The sequence below is a fragment of the Pelophylax lessonae genome, assembly GCF_965119305.1.
Source record: "Pelophylax lessonae genome assembly, chromosome: 1".
NCBI classification, from domain to species: domain Eukaryota; kingdom Metazoa; phylum Chordata; class Amphibia; order Anura; family Ranidae; genus Pelophylax; species Pelophylax lessonae.
In genome coordinates, this window is record NC_138768.1 from 54,090,011 (window position 1) to 54,116,686 (window position 26,676).

Sequence of the window (26,676 nt, forward strand, 5' to 3'; positions counted from 1 at the left end):
TGCCATCGCCATTAAGGGAAACCGCCAGTGATGTCTTGTGGCTTCACCGCAGGTTCCTTACTCGCTGCGCTTTGTGAATGGCCCGGTGGCGGGGGAAGGAGGACGAGGACCGAACTTTGCCGCGGTGAAGTCACATGGAAGTGGGAGCGGGTACCTGTTAAAACCAGGTATCCGCTCCCCCCTGAAAGGTGCCAAATGTGGCAGCGGAGGGTGGGAGGGAAATAAGTGGATCTTCCCCCTCTTTGGGAGGAGCTCTGTTTTAATTATCACTACTGATGTTGCTCCGACATTAGAAATGGTTCCTGTACTACATCAAGGCGACTTCTATCCAACTTCTATTCTATACTTTTATCAAAGTAATAATCAAGTCGCAAGGAAGTCGCCTGGAAAAGTCCCACCGCAAGTCTTGCGACTTTCAGGTCGTGGCAGTGTGAACTGAGCCTTAAAGTGCTTGTAAACCTCAGACATGAAATACGAACAAAGCATATCCCTCTGTCTGTGTGCTTATCTCTTTCCAGAGCACTAAGTGTCATTTCTGTCTGCTGCTTCATTCCTCTGTTATCAGCATGAGCAAGGGCTGATTGGCAACTTTTGGCCCAGGGAGCAAGAACAAACCAGAGGCCCATGGTGCAGCGACTTGGCCCCCCTCCCACTCCCCCTCTTCCCGGCCTCCTCCTGGCCCCCATTCCAGGCTGAAGCTCCGCTCCAGGTGCTCTCTACTCACCGGCTGAGTCCAGTTTCCCAACCTGGCCAGCAGGGGGCTGTTGGGAGGAGCTGGGACAGCTTAGGGCTGGAGGAAAGTCCCCAGTGGGGCATGGAACCATCCATGCTGTGGGGGGAGGCCTGCGCTCTCTCCTTGTCTTCAACCCGCACTCAGTAGGTCAGCGGCAAGGATTTTTTACTTCTCTTCGCCAGAAAACTTTAGGCATGTCCGTGGCAGAAGCGGTGCAGCCTTTTTACGGGGCATCAGAGCGGCCCGGGGGGGGGGGGCGATTGCCCCCCTGCCCCCTGGCCCAGTCCTCCCCTGAGCATGAGCCATTTCTGACAAGTTTTCCTGACACCAAGAGAAAAAAGGTGACAGGGGAGGGACCTCCAGCACACAGCCTGTGATTAAAAGCCTCAGTCCTGTTCCTGTGTGCGGTGTGAAGGGGGGTGGGGGTTGTCCCTTCCTTCAAATCAGCTCTCACTGAGCTCTGCAGAGTGTAACTATATCTCTCCACCCCTTCATTTCTGAAAGCTCGTACAAGCTGTATAAACTCTGGACTCTGAATAACTGTAGAGGAGAGAGGGCTGCAGATAAGCAGATACAACTTAGGAGGATTTGTTTAATCTCTGTTCATCATCTGAGGCCAGTCACTGCACTGGGTGTATGTGAGGGTTACAACAACCACTTTACCTAGCAGATTGCAAGTGTCTCCGATGATCAGAGCAGTGCTGCAATTAATAGATGGTCCAAAGGCATAAAATATTATAATTAAAAATGTATTTATTAAAATGTATATTGAGAAGCATTATATTCAGCCTGTAATCATCTGTAGGGGTTGTTCAGACCATGTGGGGGAAACTGCATTCCCTGCACCTGGTCAACGCAGCTCTTCAATGGAGGGGAGAAAAAGAGGAAGTGGGGAGGGGGCTGCAAGAATGCCGTCATCCCAATCATGGGCCAAAAGGAAAAAAACCCTCCAAAGGTTGGGACTATTTGTAGGCATAATAGGACACCAAGCAAAATTATATGTAAAAAAAAAAATATTTATTGAAAATAACAATATAAAAAATACCCACAACTTATTTAACCGCTTCCGGTTAACCGCCCTCCTGCGCGAACCGACGTAGGAATATTGTCAGTCGCGCGCCTGCAGCTAGGGGGCGAGCATGCGCCACCGGTGTCACGCTCCCGCCCCCGCTCGTCAGCGGGGACTCCGATGCACGGGTCAGGCAGCTCTGATTGCCACCTGACACCTGCAATCGCTCCCCACTGAGAGAGAAGAACGGTCGGCTGTTGTAAACACAGCTGACCGTTCTTCTCCCTGGAATGATCACAGAGCGCCTGTGATCCTTCTATATAGGATCACAGGTCTCTATGGTCATTTCACAAGCTACGCCCCCATACAGTTAGAAACGCACCCCTAGATGCCCATTTAACCCCTTGATCACCCACTGTGTTAACCCCTTCCCTGCCAGTGTCATTTTTACAGTAACAGTGCATATTTTTTAGCACTGATTACTGTAGTAATGTCACTGGTCCCCCCAAAAGTGTCAAAAATGTCAGTTAGGGGTCCGATCTGTCCGCCGTAATGTCGCAGTCCCGCAAAAAATCACAGATCGCCGCCATTACTAGTAAAAAAAAAATTACATAAATCTTTCCCGTAGTTAGTAGACACGATAACTTTTGCGCAAACCAATCAAAATACGCTTACTGCGATTTATTTTTACCAAAAATATGTAGCAGAATACAAATTGGCCTAAAATGTTAAAGAATTTAGATTTTTACATTTTTTTTGGGGGGGGGGGATGTTATATAGCAGAATGTGAAACAAAAAAATTTTTTTTCAGAATTTTCGCTCTTTTTTTGTTTATAGCGCAAAAAATAAAAATCGCAGAGGTGATCAAATACCAAAAGAAAGCTCTGTTTTTGGGGAAAAAAGGAGGTCAATTTTATTTGGGTACAGCGTCGCATGACCGCGCAATTGTCCGTTAAAATAACGCAGTGCCGAATCACAAAAAATGGCCTGGTCATTAAGGGGGCAAAGTCCAGAAGTGGTTAAAAAATATATATATTTATTTTATATAATTGTTGATCATTTTGCTTGGTGTCCGAACCTTTGGAGGATTTTTTCCTTTCGGTGAATGGAGGGGAGAGGTGCTGGAAAGTGAAGCAAAGCTGCATTTTATTTGCACCGCGCCGGAGCTCGCTTGAATCTTCCACCCGTCTTCGCTTCGCAGCTCAGCTATGATGTATAGAAATATAGAAATAAATGAAATGTCACTTTGTAAAGTAAAAAAGGTAAACAGAAATATAAAATCTGCAAGCTTAAACCTACCCCCCCCCCCCCCCCTCCACCATTGGCACACAAGCCACACCAACCCCCACACTAACATGGATTTCTGTCCCCAGAACAGATAGAGGGGAAATCTTCCGATGGGGACACTAGTTCTGATCATCCCTCACTTTGCAGGGATTTCCTCTCACTTCCTGTTATGGTTATAGGACAGGAAATGAAGGGAAATCTCCCCAATGGGACACAGATGAGGGAAGAACATAAAAACATTACAGGGGTATTATGACCTCCTTTACTCCATCCGAAATGGAAAAAAAAAACTTTTGCCTTTAGTTACACCTTAAAAATCACCAAAAACCATCTCATCACCTTTAATGCATTTTTCCACAATGTAAAAGAAATCTCGGAACTTTTGCTGATTGGCTGATCTCCAGTATAGAGTAGATCTATGATGAAGTGTATCGAACAATGTCCGCCTCAGTTCTATTAGAGAGGATTGTGATAGGTCAGAGTGACAGCAGTGACCGGTCCGCTTTACACTGTCAGAGGTGTGGACCTGACTCCGCCCCCAGATCTCATGGTACAGCACGGAGTGTATCAGTCAGTGGGTGTCGCCCCGCCCGCGTCCCGCCCCCTGTACCTGTGCTGTGGGCGGAGCGTGTTCCCGGGATTCCGGGCGGTACTGGCGGTGATCTGCGGGCTGTATGGGGAGATCGGGGGATCGGGACCATGTCGGTGTATGAGCTCTACTCCCGGGTGAGTGTCCTGTGCTTCTCTCACCGCCGGGAACAACTTTTCTTACTGGGATTGTATGACAGCCCGCTCCGTGCCGGACACACTGCGGGCCCGCCTGGACTCTGTACTGGGGACACTGGGAGCTAGACTGGTGACTACTGGGGACACTGGGAGCTAGACTGGTGACTACTGGGGACACTGAGAGCTATACTGGTGATGACTGGGAACACTGAGAGCTATACTGGTGATGACTGGGAACACTGGGAGCTAGACTGGAAACACTGGGAGCTAGACGGGGGACTCTGGGGCTATACTGGTGATGACTGGAAACACTGGGAGCTATACTGGAAACACTGGGAGCTAGACGGGGGACTCTGGGGCTATACTGGTGATGACTGGAAACACTGGAAACAAGATTAGTGACTACTAGGAACTATTGGGGGCTATACTGGTGACACTGGAGCTATATTAGTGACTACTGGGCACACTGGGGCTATACTGGTTACACTGGGGCTATACTAGTGACTACTGGGGACACTAGGGGTTATACTGGGGACACTGGTGACTCCTGGGGACACTGGGGGTTATACTGGTGACTCCTGGGGACACTGGGGGTTATACTGGTGACTAGTAGGGGCACTGGGGGTTATACTGGTGACTAGTGGGGGCACTGAGGGCTTTACTGGGTACACTAGGAGCTATACTGGGGACACTGGTGACTACTGGGGACAACGAGAGCTGTACTAGTTACTGCTAGGGACACTGGACAAGACAGATTTTCATACTGGTCCTTGCTGGGGACACTGGACAAGGGTGATGTCTATACTGGTCTTGCTGGAGACACTGGACAGGACTAATGTCTATATTGGTCTTGCTGGGGACACTGGATAGGACTAATGTCTATACTGGTCCTACTGGGAACACTGGACAGGACTGATGTCTATACTGGTCTTGCTGGGGACATTGGACAAGACTGATCTCTATACTGGTCTAGCACTGGGAACACTGGACAGGACTGATGGCTACACTTTTCACACTAGGGACACTCTGGACAGGATTGGGCACATTGAACAGGACCAATGTCTATACTGGTCAGTACTGAGGACACTGGACAGGACCAATGTCTATACTGGTCAGTACTGAGGACACTGGACAGGACCAATGTCTATACTGGTCAGTACTGAGGACAATGGACAGCACTGATGTCTATACTGGTCATTACTGAGGACACTGGACAGGACTGATATCTATACTGGTCAGTACTGGGCACACTGGACAGGACTTATATCTATACTGGTCAGTACTGAGGACACTGGACAGGACTGATGTCTATACTGGTCAGTACTGAGGACACTGGACAGGACCAATGTCTCTCCTGGTCAGTACTGAGGACAGTGGACAGGACTGATATCTATACTGGTCAGTACTGAGGACACTGGACAGGACTGATATCTATACTGGTCAGTACTGGGGACACTGGACAGGACTGATGTCTATACTGGTCAGTACTGAGGACACTGGGCAGGACTGATGTCTATACTGGTCAGTATTGAGGACACTGGACAGGACTGATATCTATACTGGTCAGTACTGGGGACACTGGACAGGACTGATGTCTATACTGGTCAGTATTGAGGACACTGGACAGGACTGATATCTATACTGACGACACTGGACAGGACCAATGTCTATACTGGTCAGTACTGAGGACACTGAACAGGACCGATGTCTATACTGGTCAGTACTGGGGACACTGGACAGGACCAATGTCTATACTGGCCAGTACTGGGGACACTGGACAGGACTGATATCGATACTGGTCAGTACTGAGGACACTGGACAGGACTGATATCTATACTGGTCAGTACTGAGGACACTGGACAGGACTGATGTCTATACTGGTCAGTACTGAGGACAATGGACAGGACTGATATCTATACTGGTCAGTACTGAGGACATTGGACAGGACTGATATCTATACTGGTCAGTACTGGGCACACTGGACAGCACTGATGTCTATACTGGTCAGTACTGAGGACATTGGACAGGACTGATATCTATACTGGTCAGTACTGAGGACATTGGACAGGACTGATATCTATACTGGTCAGTACTGAGGACACTGGACAGGACTGATATCTATACTGGTCAGTACTGGGCACACTGGACAGCACTGATGTCTATACTGGTCATTACTGACGACACTGGACAGGACTGATATCTATACTGGTCAGTACTGAGGACATCGGACAGGACTGATATCGATACTGGTCAGTACTGAGGACACTGGGCAGGACCGATGTCTATACTGGTCAGTACTGGGGACACTGGACAGGACTGATGTCTATACTGGTCAGTACTGGGCACACTGGACAGGACTGATATCTATATTGGTCAGTACTGGGCACACTGGACAGGACTGATATCTATACTGGTCAGTACTAGGGACACTGGACAGGATTGATGTGTATACTGGTCAGTACTGAGGACATTGGACAGGACTGATATCTATACTGGTCAGTACTGGGGACACTGGACAGGACTAATGTCTATACTGGTCTTGCTGGGGACACTGGACATTGCTGGTCTCCATACTGTACAGGGTGTGACAGAATAGTGCAGTGGTTAGATTCCTGATCTATGATTATGTTGTCACCCCCGGTGGCCCCTCCTCCTCCTCCCAGTATATTTGGTTGTTCTGGTGACACCGGTGTCATGGGTAATAACATTAAGGAAGTAGCTTGCCATGATTTGAATATGTCCCTTGTCACCGGCCGGCTGCCAGCTCCGGACTGCTTTATCACTGATTGGATTGTTACAGATGGGTCATGTCTGTTCTTGTACCCCGGTCTGAGAGTTGTGTGATTGTCGGCTTCATTATGGAAGATTTCTATTTCCAGCGTTTATAGGTGTCCCGGCTCTGTATTATATGATCTCCTTTATTGGTGTGTTTATGGGACACAGAACAATATGTGTAGAATGGAATGAGGGTGGACTCGTCACTCTGCATGTAATGTGTAATCTCCTCTTTATTGCCTGTCATAGTAGAATCATCAGGACTTTAGACTGCTGGTAATATTACGCTCCATGGAACGCATGGCGCCTGCACTGGGCAAAATGCGTCAAAGATACATATTCTTATGGCCGCAGCCAATTAGGTTAAATTGTATACATTGCCATAACTTCATTTTTTAGTTTTAGATAGCGCAGGGAAGGGTTAAGTTTGTAAAATGCTTTCTGTGTACTATTGGGGAAATTTCTCTTCACTTCCTGTCCCAGAGACACAACAGGAAGTTCAAAGAAATTTCCCAAAGTGAGGAGGGGTCCCCTCTTAGACAGCTGCCTCTGGAACAGGTATCCCCATTACCTTTTTTTCTGCTGAGAACCCTGAAAGTGTGAATTTCCCTTCACTTCTCACTTTCCATGTTTGGTGATCATGGCCAACCAGAAAAACTGAATCTCTCCAATGGGGACACAGGAAGAAAAACCTGACCGAGGGTCTAACCTTTCCCCATGCCAACCATAACTAGCAAAAAGGGTTTGCCAAATGATGTACTTTAAAGTGGAACCAAAGGAGACCTTTTTTCTAAATTTTGGATAGGCTTAGGGAGGGTTATAACCCCTGCCAGATGTTTTATTTTTGCCCTCTGTGTCCCTGTGGAGAAATTTCCTTTCAATTCCTGTCACATATCCTAAACAGGAAGTGAGAGGAAATCCCTCCAAAGAGCGTTATTGCAGTCCATGACCCCATTGGGTGGATTTACCTCTGTTCCTGTGACAACATGAACGAGCAGCATTACAGGGACAATAAGACATGGAGAATAAAATATACAGTATCTCACAAAAGTGAGTACACCCCTCACATTTTTGTAAATATTTTATTATACCTTTTCATGTGACAACACTGAGGAAATTACACTTTGCTACAATGTAAAGTAGTGAGTGTACAGCTTGTATAAATTTGCTGTCCCCTCACAATAACTCAACACACAGCCATTAATGTCTAAAGCATTGGCAACAAAAGTGAGTACACCCCTAAGTGGAAATCTCCAAATTGGGCCCAGTTAGCCATTTTCCCTCCCCGGTGTCATGTGACTCGTTAGTGTTACAAGGTCTCAGGTGTGAATGGGGAGCAGGTGTGTTAAATTTGGTGTTATCGCTCTCACTCTCTCATACTGGTCACTGGAAGTTCAAAATGGCACCTCATCGCAAAGAACTCTCTGAGGATCTGAAAAAAGAATTGTAGCTCTACATAAAGATGGCCTAGGCTATAAGAAGATTGCCAAGACCCTGAAACTGAGCTGCAGCATGGTGGCCAAGACCATACAGCGGTTTAACAGGACAGGTTCCACTCAGAACAGGCCTCGTCATGGTTGACCAAAGTAGTTCAGTGCACGTGCTCAGCGTCATATCCAGAGGTTGTCTTTGGGAAATAGACGTATGAGTGCTGCCCGCATTGCTGCAGAGGTTGAAGGGGTAGGGGGGTCAGCCTGTCAGTGCTCAGACCATACACTGCACACTGCATCAAATTGGTCTGCATGGCTGTCATCCCAGAAGGAAGCCTCTTCTAAAGATGATGCGCAAGAAAGCCCGCAATCAGTTGCTGAAGACAAGCAGACTAAGGACATGGATTACTGGAACCATGTGCTGTGGTCTGATGAGACCAAGATAAACTTATTTGGTTCAGATGGTGTCAAGCGTGTGTGGTGACAACCAGGTGAGGAGTACAAAGACAAGTGTGTCTTGCCTACAGTCAAGCATGGTGGTGGGAGTGTCATGGTCTGGGGCTGCATGAGTGCTGCCGGCACTGGGGAGCTACAGTTCATTGAGGGAACCATGAATGCCAACATGTACTGTGATATACTGAAACAGAGCATGATCCCTTCCCTTCAGAGAAGTATTCCAACATGATAATGACCCCAAACACACCTCCAAGATGACCACTGCCTCGCTAAAGAAGCTGAGGGTAAAGGTGATGGACTGGCCAAGCATGTCTCCAGACCTAAACCCTATTTAGCATCTGTGGGGCATCCTCAAATGGAAGATGGAAGAGTGCAAGGTCTCTAACATCCACCAGCTCCGTGATGTCATCATGGAGGAGTGGAAGAGGACTCCAGTGGCAACCTGTGAGGCTCTGGTGAACTCCATGCCCAAGAGGGTTAAGGCAGTGCTGGAAAATAATGGTGGCCACACAAAATATTCACACTTTGGACCCAATTTGGACATTTCCACTTAGGGGTGTACTCACTTTTGTGGCCAGTGGTTTAGACATTAATGGCTGTGTGTTGAGTTATTTTGAGGGGACAGCAAATTTACACTGTTATACAAGCTGTACACTCACTACTTTACATTGTAGCAAAGTGTCATTTCTTCAGTGTTGTCACATGAAAAGATATCATAAAATATTTACAAAAATGTGAGGGGTGTACTGATTTTTGTGAGATCCTGTAACTAAGCCAAAATGTTTTCTTTTTATTTTTGGTGTAGGGAATGGTAAAAACTCCATCAGGCTTTTTGTTTCTGAGCCCCGTTGGGGAGATTTTCCTTCACTTCCTGTTCTGTAGATCTAAAGGGAAGTGTGAGAAATCCCTCCATAGTGAAGGACGTGTGATATCTTTACTCCCAGCTTTATGTATTTTATGTTCTGTATGTGGGGTTCAGAGGATCCAGTGTTTTTATGGTGCACGTTTGTTTATTTTTAATATATTTATTTTATATGTTTTTGCAACCCTGTTTGATACATCTGTACCTTTTTGTTGTATTTGTCAACTCCGAGTGAACACAAAGTGAAGGAAATCCCCTTTTTACACAGTTATCACCGGAATAAGTGTCCCCATGGGAAGATTTCCCCACTCTTCCTGTTTTGGGAGCACTTTTTTATTCTTAGTGACAATAGTCAGAAGTTCTGTTTTTTTTTTTTTTTCTGGTTTAATTAAAATGTATTTTTTTATTTCAGCTGGAAGGAGATAAAACATATTCCAAGTTTGTATTGCTGCCTGTGTCCCCATTGGGAGGATTTTCCTTCACTCTCTTTTGTAGAGACTGGGTGGAAGTGATGGAAAATTTCCCCAATCAGGGTACAATGACTGCAACAAAACACCTTTTTTTTTTTTTTGGCAAGGAATAAGCTTAAAAATACACATCATTAGTGTAAACTTATTGTCTGAAAATAAAAGGCTGTGTGCCTGGAATAAAGACTGCTCACTGCAGCTCGCTCTCTGTGTACAGGGTAAGCTTTACTGCTTTGCAACCGAAATTCTGCTTCATGACAGATGTCCTATGACATGTGGTCAATGGGTGGTAAAATCCCATGGCTGAGTCATGGTTTTTACCGCTGCCTGCCTGCCCAACCTTTGACATGCAGGGCTGTACACATGCTGTAGGCATGTCACATTAGGCAGATTTCAACTGCCACCAAACGCGATCTATGCAATTCTGTGGGGCCATCCCACAACCGCCTGCAATACGCAGGGTTGGTATTTACACCTCTGGAAAGCGGTCCACTGCGAATTGCTTTTTTGGAGGGGCAGCAAGGTCTGCTGCACATGTGACTGAGCCCATAGAGAGATGCTTTGGGATTCCCCTAACATTTTACTATTGATGTCTGCGCACATTATGCGGATTGGTGTTGCTGAAAAAAGCAGCTGTGATGGTGACACATTGATCTGTATTCTGCCAATTTAATCAGAAAAGGGCGATTGCAACAGACTGTCCTGTAATTGTCCATGGAGCAGCTGTACGCGTGGGCATCTGTGCACATTTATTGTCTGTACGCGTGGACGTCTGTGCGCGATTATTGTCTGTACGCGTGGACGTCTGTGCGCGTTTATTGTCTGTACGCGTGGACGTCTGTGCGCGTTTATTGTCTGTACGCGTGGGCATCTGTGCAGGTTTATTGTCTGTAAGCGTGGGCATCTGTACGTGTTTTTCTGTAAGCGTGGGCATCTGTACACGTTTATTGTCTGTACGCGTTTATTGTCTGTAGGCGTGGGCATCTGTACAAGTTTAATGGCTGTACGCGTTTATTGTCTGTAGGCGTGGGCATCTGTACAAGTTTATTGTCTGTACACATTTATTGTCTGTAGGCGTGGGCATCTGTACGCGTTTATTGTCTGTATGCGTGGGCATCTGTACGCGTTTTTTCCGTACATGTGGGCAGCTGTACGCGTTTATTGTCTGTACGTGTGGGCATCTGTGCGCGTTTATCTGTATGCGTTTATTGTCTGTATACGTGGGCATCTGTACGCGTTTATTGTCTGCATGCGTGGGCATCTGTACACGTTTATTGTCTGTACGCGTGGGCATCTGTACGCGTTTATTGTCTGTAGGCGTTTATTGTCTGTACGTGTGGGCATCTGTACCCGTTTATTGTCTGTATGCGTGGGCATCTGTACACGTTTATTGTCTGTATGCGTTTATTGTCTGTACGCATGGGCATCTGTACGCGTTTATTGTCTGTAGGCGTGGGCATCTGTACACGTTTGTCTGTACGCGTTTTTTTCCGTACATGTGGGCAGCTGTACGCGTTTATTATCTGTACGCGTTTATTGTCTGTACGTGTGGGCATCTGTACCCGTTTATTATCTGTATGCGTTTATTGTCTGTACGTGTGGGCATCTGTACCCGTTTATTATCTTTACGCGTTTATTGTCTGTATGCGTTGGCATCTGTACGCGTTTGTCTGTATGCGTGGGCATCTGTACGCATTTATTGTCGGTATGCGTTGGCATCTGTACACGTTTGTCTGTATGCGTGGGAATCTGTATGCGTTTATTGTCTGTATGCGTGGGCATCTGTATGCGTTTATTGTCTGTATGCGTGGGCATCTGTACGCGTTTATTGTCTGTATGCGTGGGCATCTGTATACGTTTATTGTCTGTACGCGTGGGCATCTGTATACGTTTATTGTCTGTACGCGTGACGTCCTGTTCTGTTTTTCTGCCTGCATGCTGGCAGCGGAGGTTTGCAGACCTGTGTTGGATCTACGAGTGGCCGCATCTAGACTAACTTGCGTCTGTTTACATCAGGCTACCACCGATCCGTCACAACTAGGACCAGAAAAACAGTAAGTGCCAGTTCACATATATGCATCGCATTTGTCTCGCAGGCAGTTCACACTGCCACATCCGAATCGCTGGGGGTGTCAATACAAAGTTAACAATACCCCCAGATCAGTTCGCATATCGCAGTGCGAACTGTCAATTTGGACATGAATTGGACCGCATTGTTGTAAACACCCATGCTATCCGATTCTGATGTGGACCAAACCAAAAAAAGGTCCTGTGCAACTTTGGTATGAATGCGATGCGAATCACATGTGATGTCTGACCCGGCATTTAAGGACGCAGTCCTTTGCCATCCTTGCGTGGATTTGGAGGTAGGTGGATTTAAAGAGACATGCATCTATCTGTTTACATCCACCGGCCCATAGACTTGAATGGACTTGAATGGAGCTTCGGATCAGGTTTGGTTGTCATTTTTTCAATTGGACCCAATCAGAAGCTCCATCCTCTTACCTACCTCCAAGTCCAACCTGGTCCAAAAAAATTTGACCAAAAAATATGATCTCCAGGATAAGAAACTGTTTTTTCTAAATACAAAAATATGTGTGTGGGAATGGTGTCAAATTATTAATGATGCCATTGAAGGGTATCATCCCTGGTAAAAAATAGCGCAAAAGATGTGTAATGGGACTATGAATACCCCATACCTCCAATGGCCAATTATATACACATAAAATGGAAAAAAAAACGTTTACAAATCTTTATTCCATCGATTTTACAAGCACTCCACATACACCACCCCCCCCCCCCCCAAAAAAAAACACAATTTCCAATGGGACACCACCTCTACCACTGGTTTACTCAATTAAAACGCATCAAACTTGTAACGTGGAAGTCCTCAGAGACCAGTAAATGTGGATCAACGCGTTTTGTGGGATAACCTGCTTTATCAGGACCTCAGATCTCATATATAAGTACAGTCGGTCGCTAAAAAAATATTGAAAACAGTTTTACATATAAATTAGGTAATATGTCAATAAAAGACAATAACCTCACATTTGTTAACAATAAAAAAATAAGCCTCTATAGCTGAAAGAGAGATCAAGAAAAAAAAACCTGCAAACTATATATACAGTACCTTCCAATGAGTAAGCTTACCTATTGAAAGGTATACAGGTGCAGCTCACAAAATTTTAATATCATCCAAAAGTTAATTTATTTCAGTAATTCTATTCAAAAAGTAAAACTCCTATATTTTATATACATAGGTAACACACAGAGTGATATGTTTAAAGTGTTTCTTTCTGTTAATTTTGATGATTATGGCTTACAGCCAGTGACACCCCAAAATTCAGTATCTCAGAAAATTAGAATATTACATAAGACCAATATAAAAAAGGATTTTTAATACAGAAATGTTGGCTTACTGAAAAGTATGTCCATGTACAGTATAGTATGCACTCAATACTTGGTCGGGGCTCCTTTTGCATGAATTACTGCATCAATGCGACGTGACATGGAGGCGATCAGCCTGTGGCACTGCTGAGGTGTTATGGAAGCCCAGGTTAGTGATTGACCGATATCGGTTTTTCGTTAGCGATATTTTGGCAAATGCATATCGGTATCGGTCGATATGGGCCAATATTTTTGTTCATTTAAAAAAATTTTTTTTTTTAATATTTTTTTTGACAGGTACTTTTGTGGAGGGATCTGGGGGTCTAAAAGACCCAAAACCCTTCCTCTGCACTTAAAAGCATTCATGACAACACTTCCGGGTTTTTTCATGGAGACCTGATCAGTGCCGAATGCGGCTTTAATCAGTTCTTCGGTGGCCGTGCAAGCTGGTTGCGCGGGTCTCCCTGAAGGGAGACCCGGGTGAGCTGCGGAAGGCGGCGGGAGGGGGGGCGACGTCCCCTCCCGCTCCTTGTAATGAGAGCAGAGTGGCTTCTCAGCCGCATCGGTTGTCATTACAAGATAGCCGACCGTCAGCTATGAATGCCGGTATCGGGGTGATGCCTCTAGCTGCAGGCATTACTCCGGTACAAGCTTTTTCCAGAAATATCGGCAATATTGGTATCCTCAGGGGCCGATTCCGATATATCGGGAAAAGTGCATATTGGCCCTCGATATATCGGCCTTGCTGTAATCGGTCAATCCCTAGCCCAGATTGCATTGATAGCAGCCTTCAGCTCTTCTGCATTGTTGGGTTTGATGCCTCTCATCTTCCTCTTGACGATACCCCACAGATTCTCTATAGGCTTTAGGTCAGGCGAGTTTGCTGGTCAATCAAGCACAGTGATACCATGATCATTAAACCAGGTATTGGTACTTTTGGCATTGTGGGCAGGTGCCAAGTCCTGCTGGAAAATTAAATCAGCATCTCCATAAAGCTGGTCAGCAGAGGGAAGCATCAAGTGCTCAATATTTCCTGGTAAAGGGCTTTGGACTTGATAAAACACCATAGACCAACACCAGCAGATGACATGGCTCCCCAAATCATCACTGACTGTGGAAACCTCACACTGGACCTCATGCAACTTGGATTCTGTGCCTCTCCAATCTTCCTCCAAAATCTGGGACCTTGATTTCCAAATGAAATGCTAAATTTACTTTCATAAGAAAAGAGGACTTTGGACCACTGAGCAACAGTCCAGTCCTTTTTCTCCTTAGCCCATGTAAGACGCTTCTGACGTTGTCTCTGGTTCAGGAGTGGCTTGACCCAAGGAATGTGACAGTTGTAGCCCATGTCCTGGATACGCCTATGTGGTGGCTCTTGAAGCACTGACACCAGCCACAGTCCACTGCTTGTAAATCTTCCCCCAAATTCTTGAATGGCCTTTCCTTCACAATCCTCTCAAGACTGCGGTTATCCCTGTTGCTTGTGCACCTTTTTCTACCACACTTTTAACTTCCACTCAACTTTCCATTAATATGCAAAATAGCCAGCAATGACCTTTTGTGACTGACGCTCCTTGTGGAGGGAGTCAATGATTGTCTTCTGGACAACTGTCAAGTCAGCCGTCTTCCCCATGATTGTGTAACCTACTGAACCAGACTGAGAGACCATTTAAAGGCTCAGGAAACCTTTACAGGTATTTTGAGTTAATTAGCCGATTAGAGTGTGACACCGCGAGTCTACAATGTTCAACTTTTTCACAATATTCTACTTTTCTGAGATAATGAATTTTGGGTTGTCACTAGCTGTAAGCCATAATCATCAAAATGAATAGAAAGAAATGCTTAGAATACATCTCTCTGTGTAACATAAAATATGAGTTTCACTTTCACTTTTTGAATTGAATTACTGAAATAAAATGACTTTTTGATGATATTCTTTTTCAGATTTCTTGAAATGCACCTGTATATATGGTGTGTGGGTTTTTTTTATTTTTTTTATTTTTTTTTTTCTTAACAAATGTGAGGTTATTGTCTTCTTCTTCGTCTTCTTCTTCTTCTGTAAAGTGCCCCATCCCTCCGAGCTTGCGCGCAGAAGCGAACGCATAAGCAAGTCGCTCCCACATATGCAAACAGTGTTTAACTTTCTCCCATCCGCGCTACAGCCTATATACGGCTGCAGCGCGGACTCGAATTTTCGGGAGGCCGCTTTTAAACGGCCTCCCAGAAGCAGGCTCCCCGCGCGCTCCCGCGAGCGCGCATCGGGGAGAATCTGTGTCGGCCGTGTCCCTTGGACACAGCCGATCACAGATCGTGGTGAATGGCCAATCACAGCGGCCATTCACCACGTGATCGGACCATCCAATGAGAGATGATCTCATATGTAAACATATGAGATCATCTCTCATCGCCGGCGCTCCTTCCTCACACGGAGCCTGCAGTGTGAGGAAGGAGGGGGAGCCTCACAGCGCCGGGGACACAGAGACATGTAATCAGGGCACTGATCACCAGTGCCCTGATTACTAAAAGGTAAAAAAACATACACAAATTGCCCCCAACAGTGCCCACAGTGCCCGCCATCAGTGCCCCCATCAATGCCCACAATCAGTGCCCATAGTGCTGCCAGTCAGTGCCCATCAGTGCCTGCTCATCTAGGCACTGATGAGCACTGACTGGCAGCACTATGGGCACTGAGTGTGGGCACTGATGGTGCTGCCCATCAGTGCTCATCAGTGCCACCCGTCAGTGTCCATCAGTGCCATCCGCCAGTGCCCATCAGTGCCGCCTCTCAGTGCCCATCAGTGCCACCCGTCAGTGCCGCCTCTCAGTGCCCAGCAGTGCCACCTCAGTGCCACCTCTCAGTGCCCAGCAGTGCCACCTCTCAGTGCCCAGCAGTGCCGCCTATCAGTGCTCATCAGTGCCACCTATCAATGCCGCCTATCAGTGCGGCATATTAGTACCTCCTCATCAGTGCCCATAAGTGCCACCTCATCAGTGCCCATAAGTGCCACCTCATCAGTGCCCATTAGTGCAGCCTATCAGTGCCCATCAGTGCCGCCTCATCAGCGCACATCAGTGGAGGAGAAAAATTTATTTTCAAAATTTACTCGCAGAAAATAAGAAAAACTTTTTTTTTTTTTTTTAATTTTCTGTCTTTATTCTTTTTTTTTGTAAAAAATAAAAAACCCAGAGATGATTACATACCACCAAAAGAAAGCTCTATTTGTGTGAAAAAAATGATAAAAATTTCATATGGGTACAGTGTAGCATGACCGCGCAATTGTCAGTCAAATTGTGACAGCGCTGAAAGCTGAAAATTGGCCTGGATGGGAAGGGTGTTTAAGTGCACAGAAGGCAAGTGGTTAAACCACACATGTGAGGTATCGCCGCAATGGTTAGAGCAAGAGCAATAATTCTAGCACTAAACTGCCTCTGTAACTCTAAACTGGCAACCTGTAGAAATTTTTAAATAGTCCCCTATAGAGATTTTTAAGTACCAAAGTTTGTCGCCATTCCACAAACGTGCGGAATTTTGAAGCATGACATGTTGGGTATCAATTTACTCGGCGTAACATTATCTTTCACATTATAGAAAAAAATTGGGCTAAGTTAACAGTTTTTTTTATTTTTTAATTCAAAAAAGTGTATTTTTTTTCCAGAAAATTGCATTTGTAAGAAAGCTGCGCAAATACGGTGTGACATAAAGTATTGCAACAATCTCCATTTTATTCTCTAAAAAAAAAAAATATATATATATATAATGTTTTGGTGTTTTAAGTCATTTTCTAGCAAAAAATGCTGATTTTAACTTGTAAACAACAAGTGTCAGAAATAGGCCCAGTCCTTAAGTGGTTAAATTAGAGTTTTTGTGGTCGGAGCTGTAGGCCAAACGTAACCTCCTGAAGCCTGATTGGAATACTCCCAAGATATTGCTAAGTGAGGCCTAGTCTTTACTGCTCACCTCCACCATCTCAAGAGTGAGGTCTCTGATTCTAACCCCCCTCACATGCTCTTTCTCTCACTGATGAAGAAGCTCCGAGCTCAGCAATTGAGAGCTCGCTCCTATGATGGTGGAGGTGAGCAGTAATGACTAGGCCTCTCTTAGCCACGTCCTTTGGAGTGTTTTCAGTCAGGCTTCATGAAGTACGTAAGTGGCCTACACCTATAGCAAAGACGTTATTCAACTTTAGTCAGAGCTGCACAGTTTGAATTCATCTACAGACAGCACTTATCTGCAAAGGCAGTTTCTTGGTAAAGGTAAATGAACCCCTAATGGTATAGTGTACACTATGCGTTCGGGTGCATTCAGTTTAATAGCAGAGGCAGATTAGATGCTGTGAGGTAAATTTTTCAAAACTGGAGCAGACCGAATCTGGAGAAGTTGTGCATGACAACCAATCAGCTTCTATCTTTCAATTTCAAATTCTAAGACCTCCTTCACATGGGCGTACTACAGCGCACACCCGCTTTAGGGCCACACAAGGATGCATAGCTGCAAGCAGTCCCATTTATGTCAATTGGGACGCAGCGGCGGCATGAACACAACCACTCCTCCCAATTTGTCATTTGTGCGCATGCATGACCCCGAATGCACACTCCCGTGCAGCCGCGCCAACATGGATGTCAAATTGAAAGCCGTGGCTGTGTCGCCGCTGCATCCCAATTGACATGAATGGGACTCCCATGTGGGTAAACAAGGCCTCACACAGGCCTACTCTGTAATTTGCTCGTGTGAATGAGGCCTAACGTAGCAAGCTGAACATAGAAACTGGTTGCCCTGATCGACTATTCCAAATTCTGTGTGCTCCAGCTTTGATACATTCCCTTTCCTGGACGCATCAAAGTACGTAAACTGATTGTAAACGCGAAACTAACGCTAAACGTTCCAGATCAATAGGGTGACACAGCGCGGCGGGGACGCACACATCTCATCGGGTGAAAGGGACACTTATTTGCAAATAAAGAGAAAATAACTGAAAACGCACACACAAAGCTTTAACCCTCTTTTTAAAACAAAGGCAGGGAGCCCATGTGAAGGAGGAATAACGCTTCGTGTGTGCGTTTTCAGTTATTATTTATTTATTTGCAAATGTGTCCGTTTCCCCCGATGTGAGGTGCGCTGTGTAACCCTGTCCGGGGAATGTGACTACTGAGTGCTTGTGACAACAATGACGTTTGGGATCAGGTGGGACTGTGGGAAGCAGGTGCGCTCGGCGAAAGCGGAAGTATTACAAAACAGTTTCGACACCCCTCCCGGGGATTGCTGTTCTATTATCTCCCTTTTTAAGGAACTATACGTCTCCTTGTATGTGTACGATTAGGAGAGAACCACAATTGGGGCTCTGTCAGTGACGTATTGCGGTAGAACAGGTTTTCTGTGTGTGTGTGGTGTAGCCCGACGATGGGTGGTCATTGATTAGACGTTGACACAAAGTCTGCTGCTTGGGTGACGGTGCCTTGAGCAGGCGTTTGCCCTAGGGCTTGGTGTTGCTAAGCTGCTTGGGTAATTCATTACCTGGAGGATGGGACTCTGACCAGACACAGCTTAGTGACGACTTTCATGTTGTTTTATCTGATAGCTGATTCACGTTTGCCTTCCCCTGCTCATTGTCAGCTGGTATTCTGTATCAAAACCCAAGAACACATATTTTATATGTTGCAGCTTGCCTATTCGTAAATGTGGTGGCTGCATTAGATTTCTTTTTTAGGCTGTTTTTTCATTTGTTTCCATCGGGCTTCTTACCCATTTAAAGTTTGAGAATAGGTTGAGATCGTTTCAGTTCCAAGACCTCTAATCATTCGCTTTACCGTATAAAACTCGTGCCGAGAGCGTCAGCTATCCTGAGGGAAACTTCGGAGGGAACCAGCTACTAGATGGTTTGATTAGTCTTTCGCCCCTATACCCAGGTCGGGTGATCTTAAACCTAAACCATGTCCACCAGGGGCCAGAGACACCCCCCCCCCCTCCCTACGACCCTTGAAATACATTTCTGGTCTCGGGGGAACCCTTGCTCAAAATTAAAAATCTACAACTCATGACATATTAGTGTGCCAGTCAGTGGGAAGAATTCTCCTTACTCTTGTCATCGTTGGTAAGAATTACCCCCTTACTGACAGCTAAAAGGAACAATGGTGTCATTGGGAATATATCTGAGAGGCAGATAATGCCCGTTTCTCAAGGAACCCCTAGCAACCTCAGGAGGAACTCTAGGATTCCACGGAACCCTGGTTGAGGAACCCTGATCTAGCCAGTACCATGCTTTTTGCTTAAGGCTCGGCTCACACTGCCGCAATGGGAAAGTCATTAACAGAAGTCAATGCAAGTCGTGATAAAGTCGCCCCTAAAGTAGTGCAGGAACCTTTTTCTAAGTCACCACAACTTGAGTCGCAGTGGTTAGAATGGTTCCATTGCAGTTAATTGGGTGCAACTTCTCATGCAACTTTGAACTTTCGTCATGACAGTGTGAACCGAGCCTTAGGGTGGCTACAGTCATTTCTTCTCTGTATACATGGAGACTCAATGTGGCCACCCTTGGACAGCAGCATTGTCACCCTGGGTAGTGTTGGATGAACTAGTACAGGGGTATCCAAACTTTAGAAACAAGGGGCCTGTTTACTGCACTTCAAACTTTAGGGGGGGGGGCAGAATTGTAGCCAGTGGGAGTAGAAAATGCCCTGCCGTGTGTGGGAGTAAACCATGGCATATGCTTGGTAGTCGGTGGGAGTAAAAAATAAAAATGACATCATTGCTGTCAGTGGGAGGAATAGTGCCCATCGTTGGTGCCTTTGGGAGAATTGGCTCCCTTTCTCTGGTGTCAGTGGAAGGAATAGTACCCCGTTGTCTGTGTCATTGAAAGAATTATTTCCCTATCTCTGGTCTCAGTGGAAGAACCAGTTCCCCCATCTCCATTGTCAGTGGGAGGAATAGGGCCCCATGGTTGGTGTCAGTGGGAGGAATAGTTCCCCATTTCTGGTGTCAGTGGGAGGAATAGTTCCCCATCTTTGGTGTCAGTGGGAGGAATAGTTCCCCATCTTTGGTGTCAGTGAGAGGAATAGCTTCCCATCTCTGGTGTCAGTGGCAGAAATTGTTCCCCATTTCTGGCATCAGTGGGAGGAATAGTTCCCCATTTCTGGCGTCAGTGGAAGGAATAGTTCCCCATTTCTGGCGTCAGTGGGAGGAATAGTTCCCCATTTCTGGCGTCAGTGGAAGGAATAGTTCCCCATCTCTGGTGTCAGTGGGAGGAATAGTTTCCCATCTCTGGCGTCAGTGGCAGAAATTGTTCCCCATTTCTGGCGTCAGTGGGAGGAATAGTTCCCCATTTCTGGCGTCAGTGGGAGGAATAGTTCCCCATTTCTGGCGTTAGTGGGAGGAATAGTTCCCCATTTCTGGCGTCAGTGGGAGGAATAGTTCCCCATTTCTGGCGTCAGTGGGAGGAATAGTTCCCCATTTCTGGCGTTAGTGGGAGGAATAGTTCCCCATTTCTGGCGTCAGTGGGAGGAATATTTCCCCATCTCTGGTGTCAGTGGAAGGAATTATTCCTCCTCTCTGGTGTCAGTGGAAGGAATAGTTCCCCCTCTCTGGTGTCAGTGGGAGGAATAGTTCACCCTCTGTGGTGTCAGTGGGAGGAATAGTTCCCCATCTCTGGTGTCTGTGGGAGGAATAGTTCCCCCTCTCTGGTGTCAGTGGGAGGAATAGTTCCCCCTCTCTGGCGTCAGTGGGAGGAATAGTTCCCCCTCTCTGGCGTCAGTGGGAGGAATAGTTCCCCCTCTCTGGCGTCAGTGGGAGGAATAGTTCCCCCTCTCTGGCGTCAGTGGGAGGAATAGTTCCCCCTCTCTGGCGTCAGTGGGAGGAATAGTTCCCCCTCTCTGGCGTCAGTGGGAGGAATAGTTCCCCATTTCTGGCGTCAGTGGGAGGAATAGTTCCCCATCTCTGGCGTCAGTGGGAGGAATAGTTTCCCATTTCTGGTGTCAGTGGGAGGAATGGTTCCCCATCTTTGGTGTCAGCGGGAGGAATAGTTCCCCATCTTTGGTGTCAGTGGGAGGAATAGTTCCCCATCTTTGGTGTCAGTGGGAGGAATAGTTCCCCATCTCTGGTATCGGTGGGAGGAATAGTTCCCCATCTCTGGTTTCAGTGGGAGGAATAGTTCCCCATCTCTGGCATCAGTGGTAGGAATAGTGTCTCATATCAGTAGAAGGAATAGTGCCCCAAGGGCCAGCTAAAGACAAGCAAAGGGCCACACTTTGGAGAGCCCTGAACTAGTAGATTAGGCCTCGTTCACACAGGACGTATCCATGCATCCCCGCACAGGCAGTCCCATTGATGTCAATTGGGGCACAGCTTCTGCTCCTAATCTGACATCCGTGTGGGTGCGTGTGCTTGTCCCCGAACTCACACCGCCTGCGGTCCGGGCCACGCACTCACATGGATGTCCTAGGACAGTTTCACACGGGCTCCAGCTTGTATAAAAAAAGTGAGAACGGCAAACTTTTATAAAAACTTTCAGTAAGATTTTGACAAGCTTCAAGCAGCTTACTCCAAGCCTTTAAAGTGCCCTTCAGCTCCTTTTTGGAAATATTATACGGAGATCTGAATGAAAGTGCTGATTTGTCACTTTAACAAGCTGCTAGCAGGCTTTCAACAAGATTCAAGAAGTTCTAAAGCCTGCTAGCAGCTTATTTAAAGTGGCAATCGGCACTCCCATTCGGATCCGTGTTCAGCATTTTCAAACTGGAGCTGTACTTCAAAAGCTTCAACAAAGCTTGGTGAAGGCTCTGCAAATGCTTTGTAAAAAGCCTGCCGTTCACACTGCTCTTAAAAAGACTGAAGCCAGAGTGATAACGTTAGACTAAGAGCCGGTTCACACTGGGGCGACCTGTCAGGCGACCTGCTCGCCTGACAGGTCGCCGTAGGTCACCTGCCATAGAGAAGCTGTGGACCCGTTCTAATAGGAGCAACACAAGTCGCTCCGACTTAGAAAAAGGGTCCGGAGCTTCTTTGGGGCGACCTACATTGACTTCAATGTTATGAAGTCCGTGCCGGCCGCTCTGAGGTCGCGGTGCGAGCTGCGCACCGCGACTTGTGAGGTCGCCCCGGCAAGTCAGATCGCTCTAATGTGAACCGGCTCTAAGTGTCACCATAATGGATGAACTTTAGTGGCACAACAAAGTTTACAATCAACAATAAACTTTTAATAAAAAGTAAACATTTTTAATAATTTCAATGAAAATATTCCATAGACCATAATACAATACAAATGTTATATGCATAAAGCCGGCACACGAAAAGTCTTCTTCCAGGTAAAATTCTTTATTCCAACATGGATAGCGGTGACAACATGACAAATGCTGACGCGTTTCGGCTTTACGCCTTCCTCATAGCTTGCTATGAGGAAGGCGTAAAGCCGAAACGCATCAGCATTTGTCATGTTGACACCGCTATCCATGTTGGAATAAAGAATTTTACTTGGAAGAAGACTTTTCGTGTGCCGGCTTTATTCATATAACATTTGGTTTGGACGTTCAGCCTGAGCACCGACACTTAGCTCTTTATCTCCCCACAGTGCGGTGGAGCTAGGGTGAGTTACTGTTTGCACAATACAATACACATACAAAAATATTTGAACAGCAAATCCAACCTTCTCTAAAATAAAGCAAAGCAGCCCTGGGCTCACCCTTAAAGTTGATGCAGGCAGAGGTCACCCTCAAACCTAAAAGGATGCCCCAATCAGGAGAAAAAAAATAATGGTGGACACCACCATCGACAGGGTGCCCTCAATTATGACACTGGATTCTACATGTTTAGCGCCCTAGCGCTTCTTCAGGAACATGTCAGTTGGGCCAATCAATGTTCTCATCGCATAAAAGCAAATTATTCAAATATAGTAACACATAAGATCGCATCAAATAGGGTAGGGGTAGTTGAACTCCTCCCACGATCCTGGAGGCGGAGTTATATGATTCATCTTGTTCCCATTTTTTGCTAGCACTTAAGGTAAGGATGGATTGCTCTACGGTTGTGGTACTAGGAATAACAATGTAAGCCACTAAAGGCCATCCTGTTACTTTTAAATACTCAATTGAAGCCAGAGTGAAACAAGCCATATTGGGAGCAGCAGCCAGATACTTGCTGCTGCTTTATCCAATACGTGGTTGCAGGAAAGAAATTCGCTGTGTGTATGGCTGGCCTTAGGGTTCATGACTAGGATCTTGCTGGTGGGGGAGCTGTCAAACTGTAAGCGCTCATTCACACAGAGGGCGATAAAAGCAGGCTGTTGAGCTGCGGTTTTACTGCCTACCTAAAGAAGGGCATGCCGCTGCTCAGGGCTGTACAACTGCGGGCGTGAAGCAAAGCAAAAGTTAAACCGCATGTCGCATTCTGTACTGCTGCCAAGCATGACCCATTTAGCTCATGGTGGGAGAGCCTTTTTTAGGGTCAAAACAGGCGGTGAGGAGGTGACATATTGCCTGTCAAATGTTCTCTGAAAAACGTTCCACCACAGAGTTGTTTTTTAGAAGGGTTGCAAGAGCTGCTGCAGATCAGCACAAACCCTAACTACACTACTGCTAGCTTAGGAAGGTGTCAACCTTCACCCCCTCAGCAATCACGGTGCTCTACAGAATACGCTGCAGCACCTGTAAATCTCCTATTGAAGGAGTTTTGTGCGGGAAGAGAAAATCAGCGAGCAAAAAAGAGAACAGGACGAGCAGGAAATATATACATGTCCTCTGAAGCCAAGCTTCGGGCTATTTTTTTTTTTTTAATGCAGGCATTAGTGTAAATGCAGTCATGACCATGCACCTTTTATTATGGCTGGCTTTACACTGTTGGGGGTGTTGATGCACCCTTGTTGATGCGTATTATATTGCACATTATTGTGTTTTTTGTTGAGGCTGCCCATTCATTTGAATGAGCTGCATAACACAGCGAATCGCACCAAAAAGGGGTGCATGTGACCCACATCTGTTGTGCTGCAAAGCACATCTATTGGCAAGGTGCGTTGGTTGGGGGCACCATTAAAAATGAAGGGCACTGCAGCACACGAATGAACAATCCATGCATTTTCGCATGTTGCTATAATGCATGTGCTGATTAGGGATCGACCGATTATCGGTGGGGCGATTATCGGAGGCCGATATTCACTTTTTTTGAAGTATCGGCCACAAACTTGCTGATTTAAAAAAAAGGACAGTATTCAAAACAGCCATACTTGGCATTTTTAATGCTTTTAAGTGCAGAGGAGGGGTTTGGGGGTCTTAGAGACCCCCAGATCCCTCCATAAAGAGTACCTTTCACTGCCTATTACTGTCACAAGGGATGTTTACATTCCTTGTGACAGCAAAAAAAGTTATTCAAAAAATAAATTAATTAAAAGGACAGTGTAAAAATAAAAAATTAAATGTGCTATCGGCCTGAAGGGTGGCCGGAAAATTAGTATCAACCCTGAAAAAATGATATTGGTCGATCCCTAGTGCTGATGCATGTATGACTGAGGGACCTGCAGAATGCTGAGGCTTTGATTATCTATAAAACCTTAAACATTTGACCCATCCCCCCTTCCAGACGACACATTTTTTTGTTGCTGCAGCCTTCAGAGTCATGGCTTTTGTAGGTGAGAATTGCTGCAGCCTTCAGAGTCATGGCTCCTGTAGGTGAGCATTGCTGCAGCCTTCAGAGTCATGGCTCCTGTAGGTGAGCATTGCTGCAGCCTTCAGAGTCATGGCTCCTGTAGGTGAGCATTGCTGCAGCCTTCAGAGTCATGGCTCCTGTAGGTGAGCATTGCTGCAGCCTTCAGAGTCATGGCTCCTGTAGGTGAGCATTGCTGCAGCCTTCAGAGTTGGGGCTCCTGTAGGTGAGCATTGCTGCAGCCTTCAGAGTTGGGGCTCCTGTAGGTGAGCATTGCTGCAGCCTTCAGAGTCATGGCTCCTGTAGGTGAGCATTGCTGCAACCTTCAGAGTCATGGCTCCTGTAGGTGAGCATTGCTGCAGCCTTCAGAGTCATGGCTCCTGTAGGTGAGCATTGCTGCAGCATTCAGAGTCATGGCTCCTGTAGGTGAGCATTGCTGCAGCCTTCAGAGTCGGGGCTCCTGTAGGTGAGCATTGCTGCAGCCTTCAGAGTCATGGCTCCTGTAGGTGAGCATTGCTGCAGCCTTCAGAGTCATGGCTCCTGTAGGTGAGCATTGCTGCAGCCTTCAGAGTCAGGGCTCCTGTAGGTGAGCATTGCTGCAGCCTTCAGAGTCAGGGCTCCTGTAGGTGAGCATTGCTGCAGCCTTCAGAGTCAGGGATCCTGTAGGTGAGCATTGCTGCAGCCTTCAGAGTCATGGCTCCTGTAGGTGAGCATTGCTGCAGCCTTCAGAGTCAGGGCTCCTGTAGGTTAGCATTGCTGCAGCCTGCAGAGTCAGGGCTCCTGTAGGTGAGCATTGCTGCAGCCTTCAGAGTCATGGCTCCTGTAGGTGAGCATTGCTGCAGCCTTCAGAGTCATGGCTCCTGTAGGTGAGCAATGCTGCAGCCTTCAGAGTCAGGGCTCCTGTAGGTGAGCATTGCTGCAGCCTTCAGAGTCATGGCTCCTGTAGGTGAGCATTGCTGCAGCCTTCAAAGTTGGGGCTCCTATAGATGAGTATTGCTGCAGCCTTCAGAGTCATGGCTCCTGTAGGTGAGCATTGCTGCAACCTTCAGTCAGGGCTCCTGTAGTTGAGCATTGCTGCAGCCTTCAGAGTCATGGCTCCTGTAGGTGAGCATTGCTGCAGCCTTCAGAGTCAGGGCTCCTGTAGGTGAGCATTGCTGCAGCCTTCAGAGTCATGGCTCCTGTAGGTGAGCATTGCTGCAGCCTTCAGAGTCAGGGCTCCTGTAGGTGAGCATTGCTGCAGCCTTCAGAGTCATGGCTCCTGTAGGTGAGCATTGCTGCAGCCTTCAGAGTCAGGGCTCCTGTAGGTTAGCATTGCTGCAGCCTTCAGAGTCAGGGCTCCTGTAGGTGAGCATTGCTGCAGCCTTCAGAGTCATGACTCCTGTAGGTGAGCATTGCTGCAGCCTTCAGAGTCATGGCTCCTGTAGGTGAGCATTGCTGCAGCCTTCAGAGTCATGGCTCCTGTAGGTGAGCATTGCTGCAGCCTTCAGAGTCAGGGCTCCTGTAGGTGAGCATTGCTGCAGCCTTCAGAGTCAGGGCTCCTGTAGGTGAGCATTGCTGCAGCCTTCAGAGTCAGGGCTCCTGTAGGTGAGCATTGCTGCAGCCTTCAGAGTCAGGGATCCTGTAGGTGAGCATTGCTGCAGCCTTCAGAGTCATGGCTCCTGTAGGTGAGCATTGCTGCAGCCTTCAGAGTCAGGGCTCCTGTAGGTTAGCTTTGCTGCAGCCTTCAGAGTCAGGGCTCCTGTAGGTGAGCATTGCTGCAGCCTTCAGAGTCAGGGCTCCTGTAGGTGAGCATTGCTGCAGCCTTCAGAGTCAGGGCTCCTGTAGCTGAGCATTGCTGCAGCCTTCAGAGTCATGGCTCCTGTAGGTGAGCATTGCTGCAGCCTTCAGAGTCAGGGCTCCTGTAGGTTAGCATTGCTGCAGC

General features: G+C 46.7%; 1 protein-coding gene across 1 annotated transcript in view; it reads left to right on the forward strand.

Annotated features, from left to right (window-relative positions):
• The first annotated feature begins 3,633 nt into the window (after nucleotides 1–3,633).
• MYO5B (myosin VB) overlaps nucleotides 3,634–26,676 on the forward strand; it is a 436,041-nt gene continuing 412,998 nt past the window's right edge. The window contains exon 1 of the mRNA XM_082255167.1: nucleotides 3,634–3,755. Coding sequence (XP_082111293.1) covers nucleotides 3,729–3,755 — 27 coding nt within the window. The 5' untranslated portion in view covers nucleotides 3,634–3,728. The remainder of the gene's footprint in view (nucleotides 3,756–26,676) is intronic.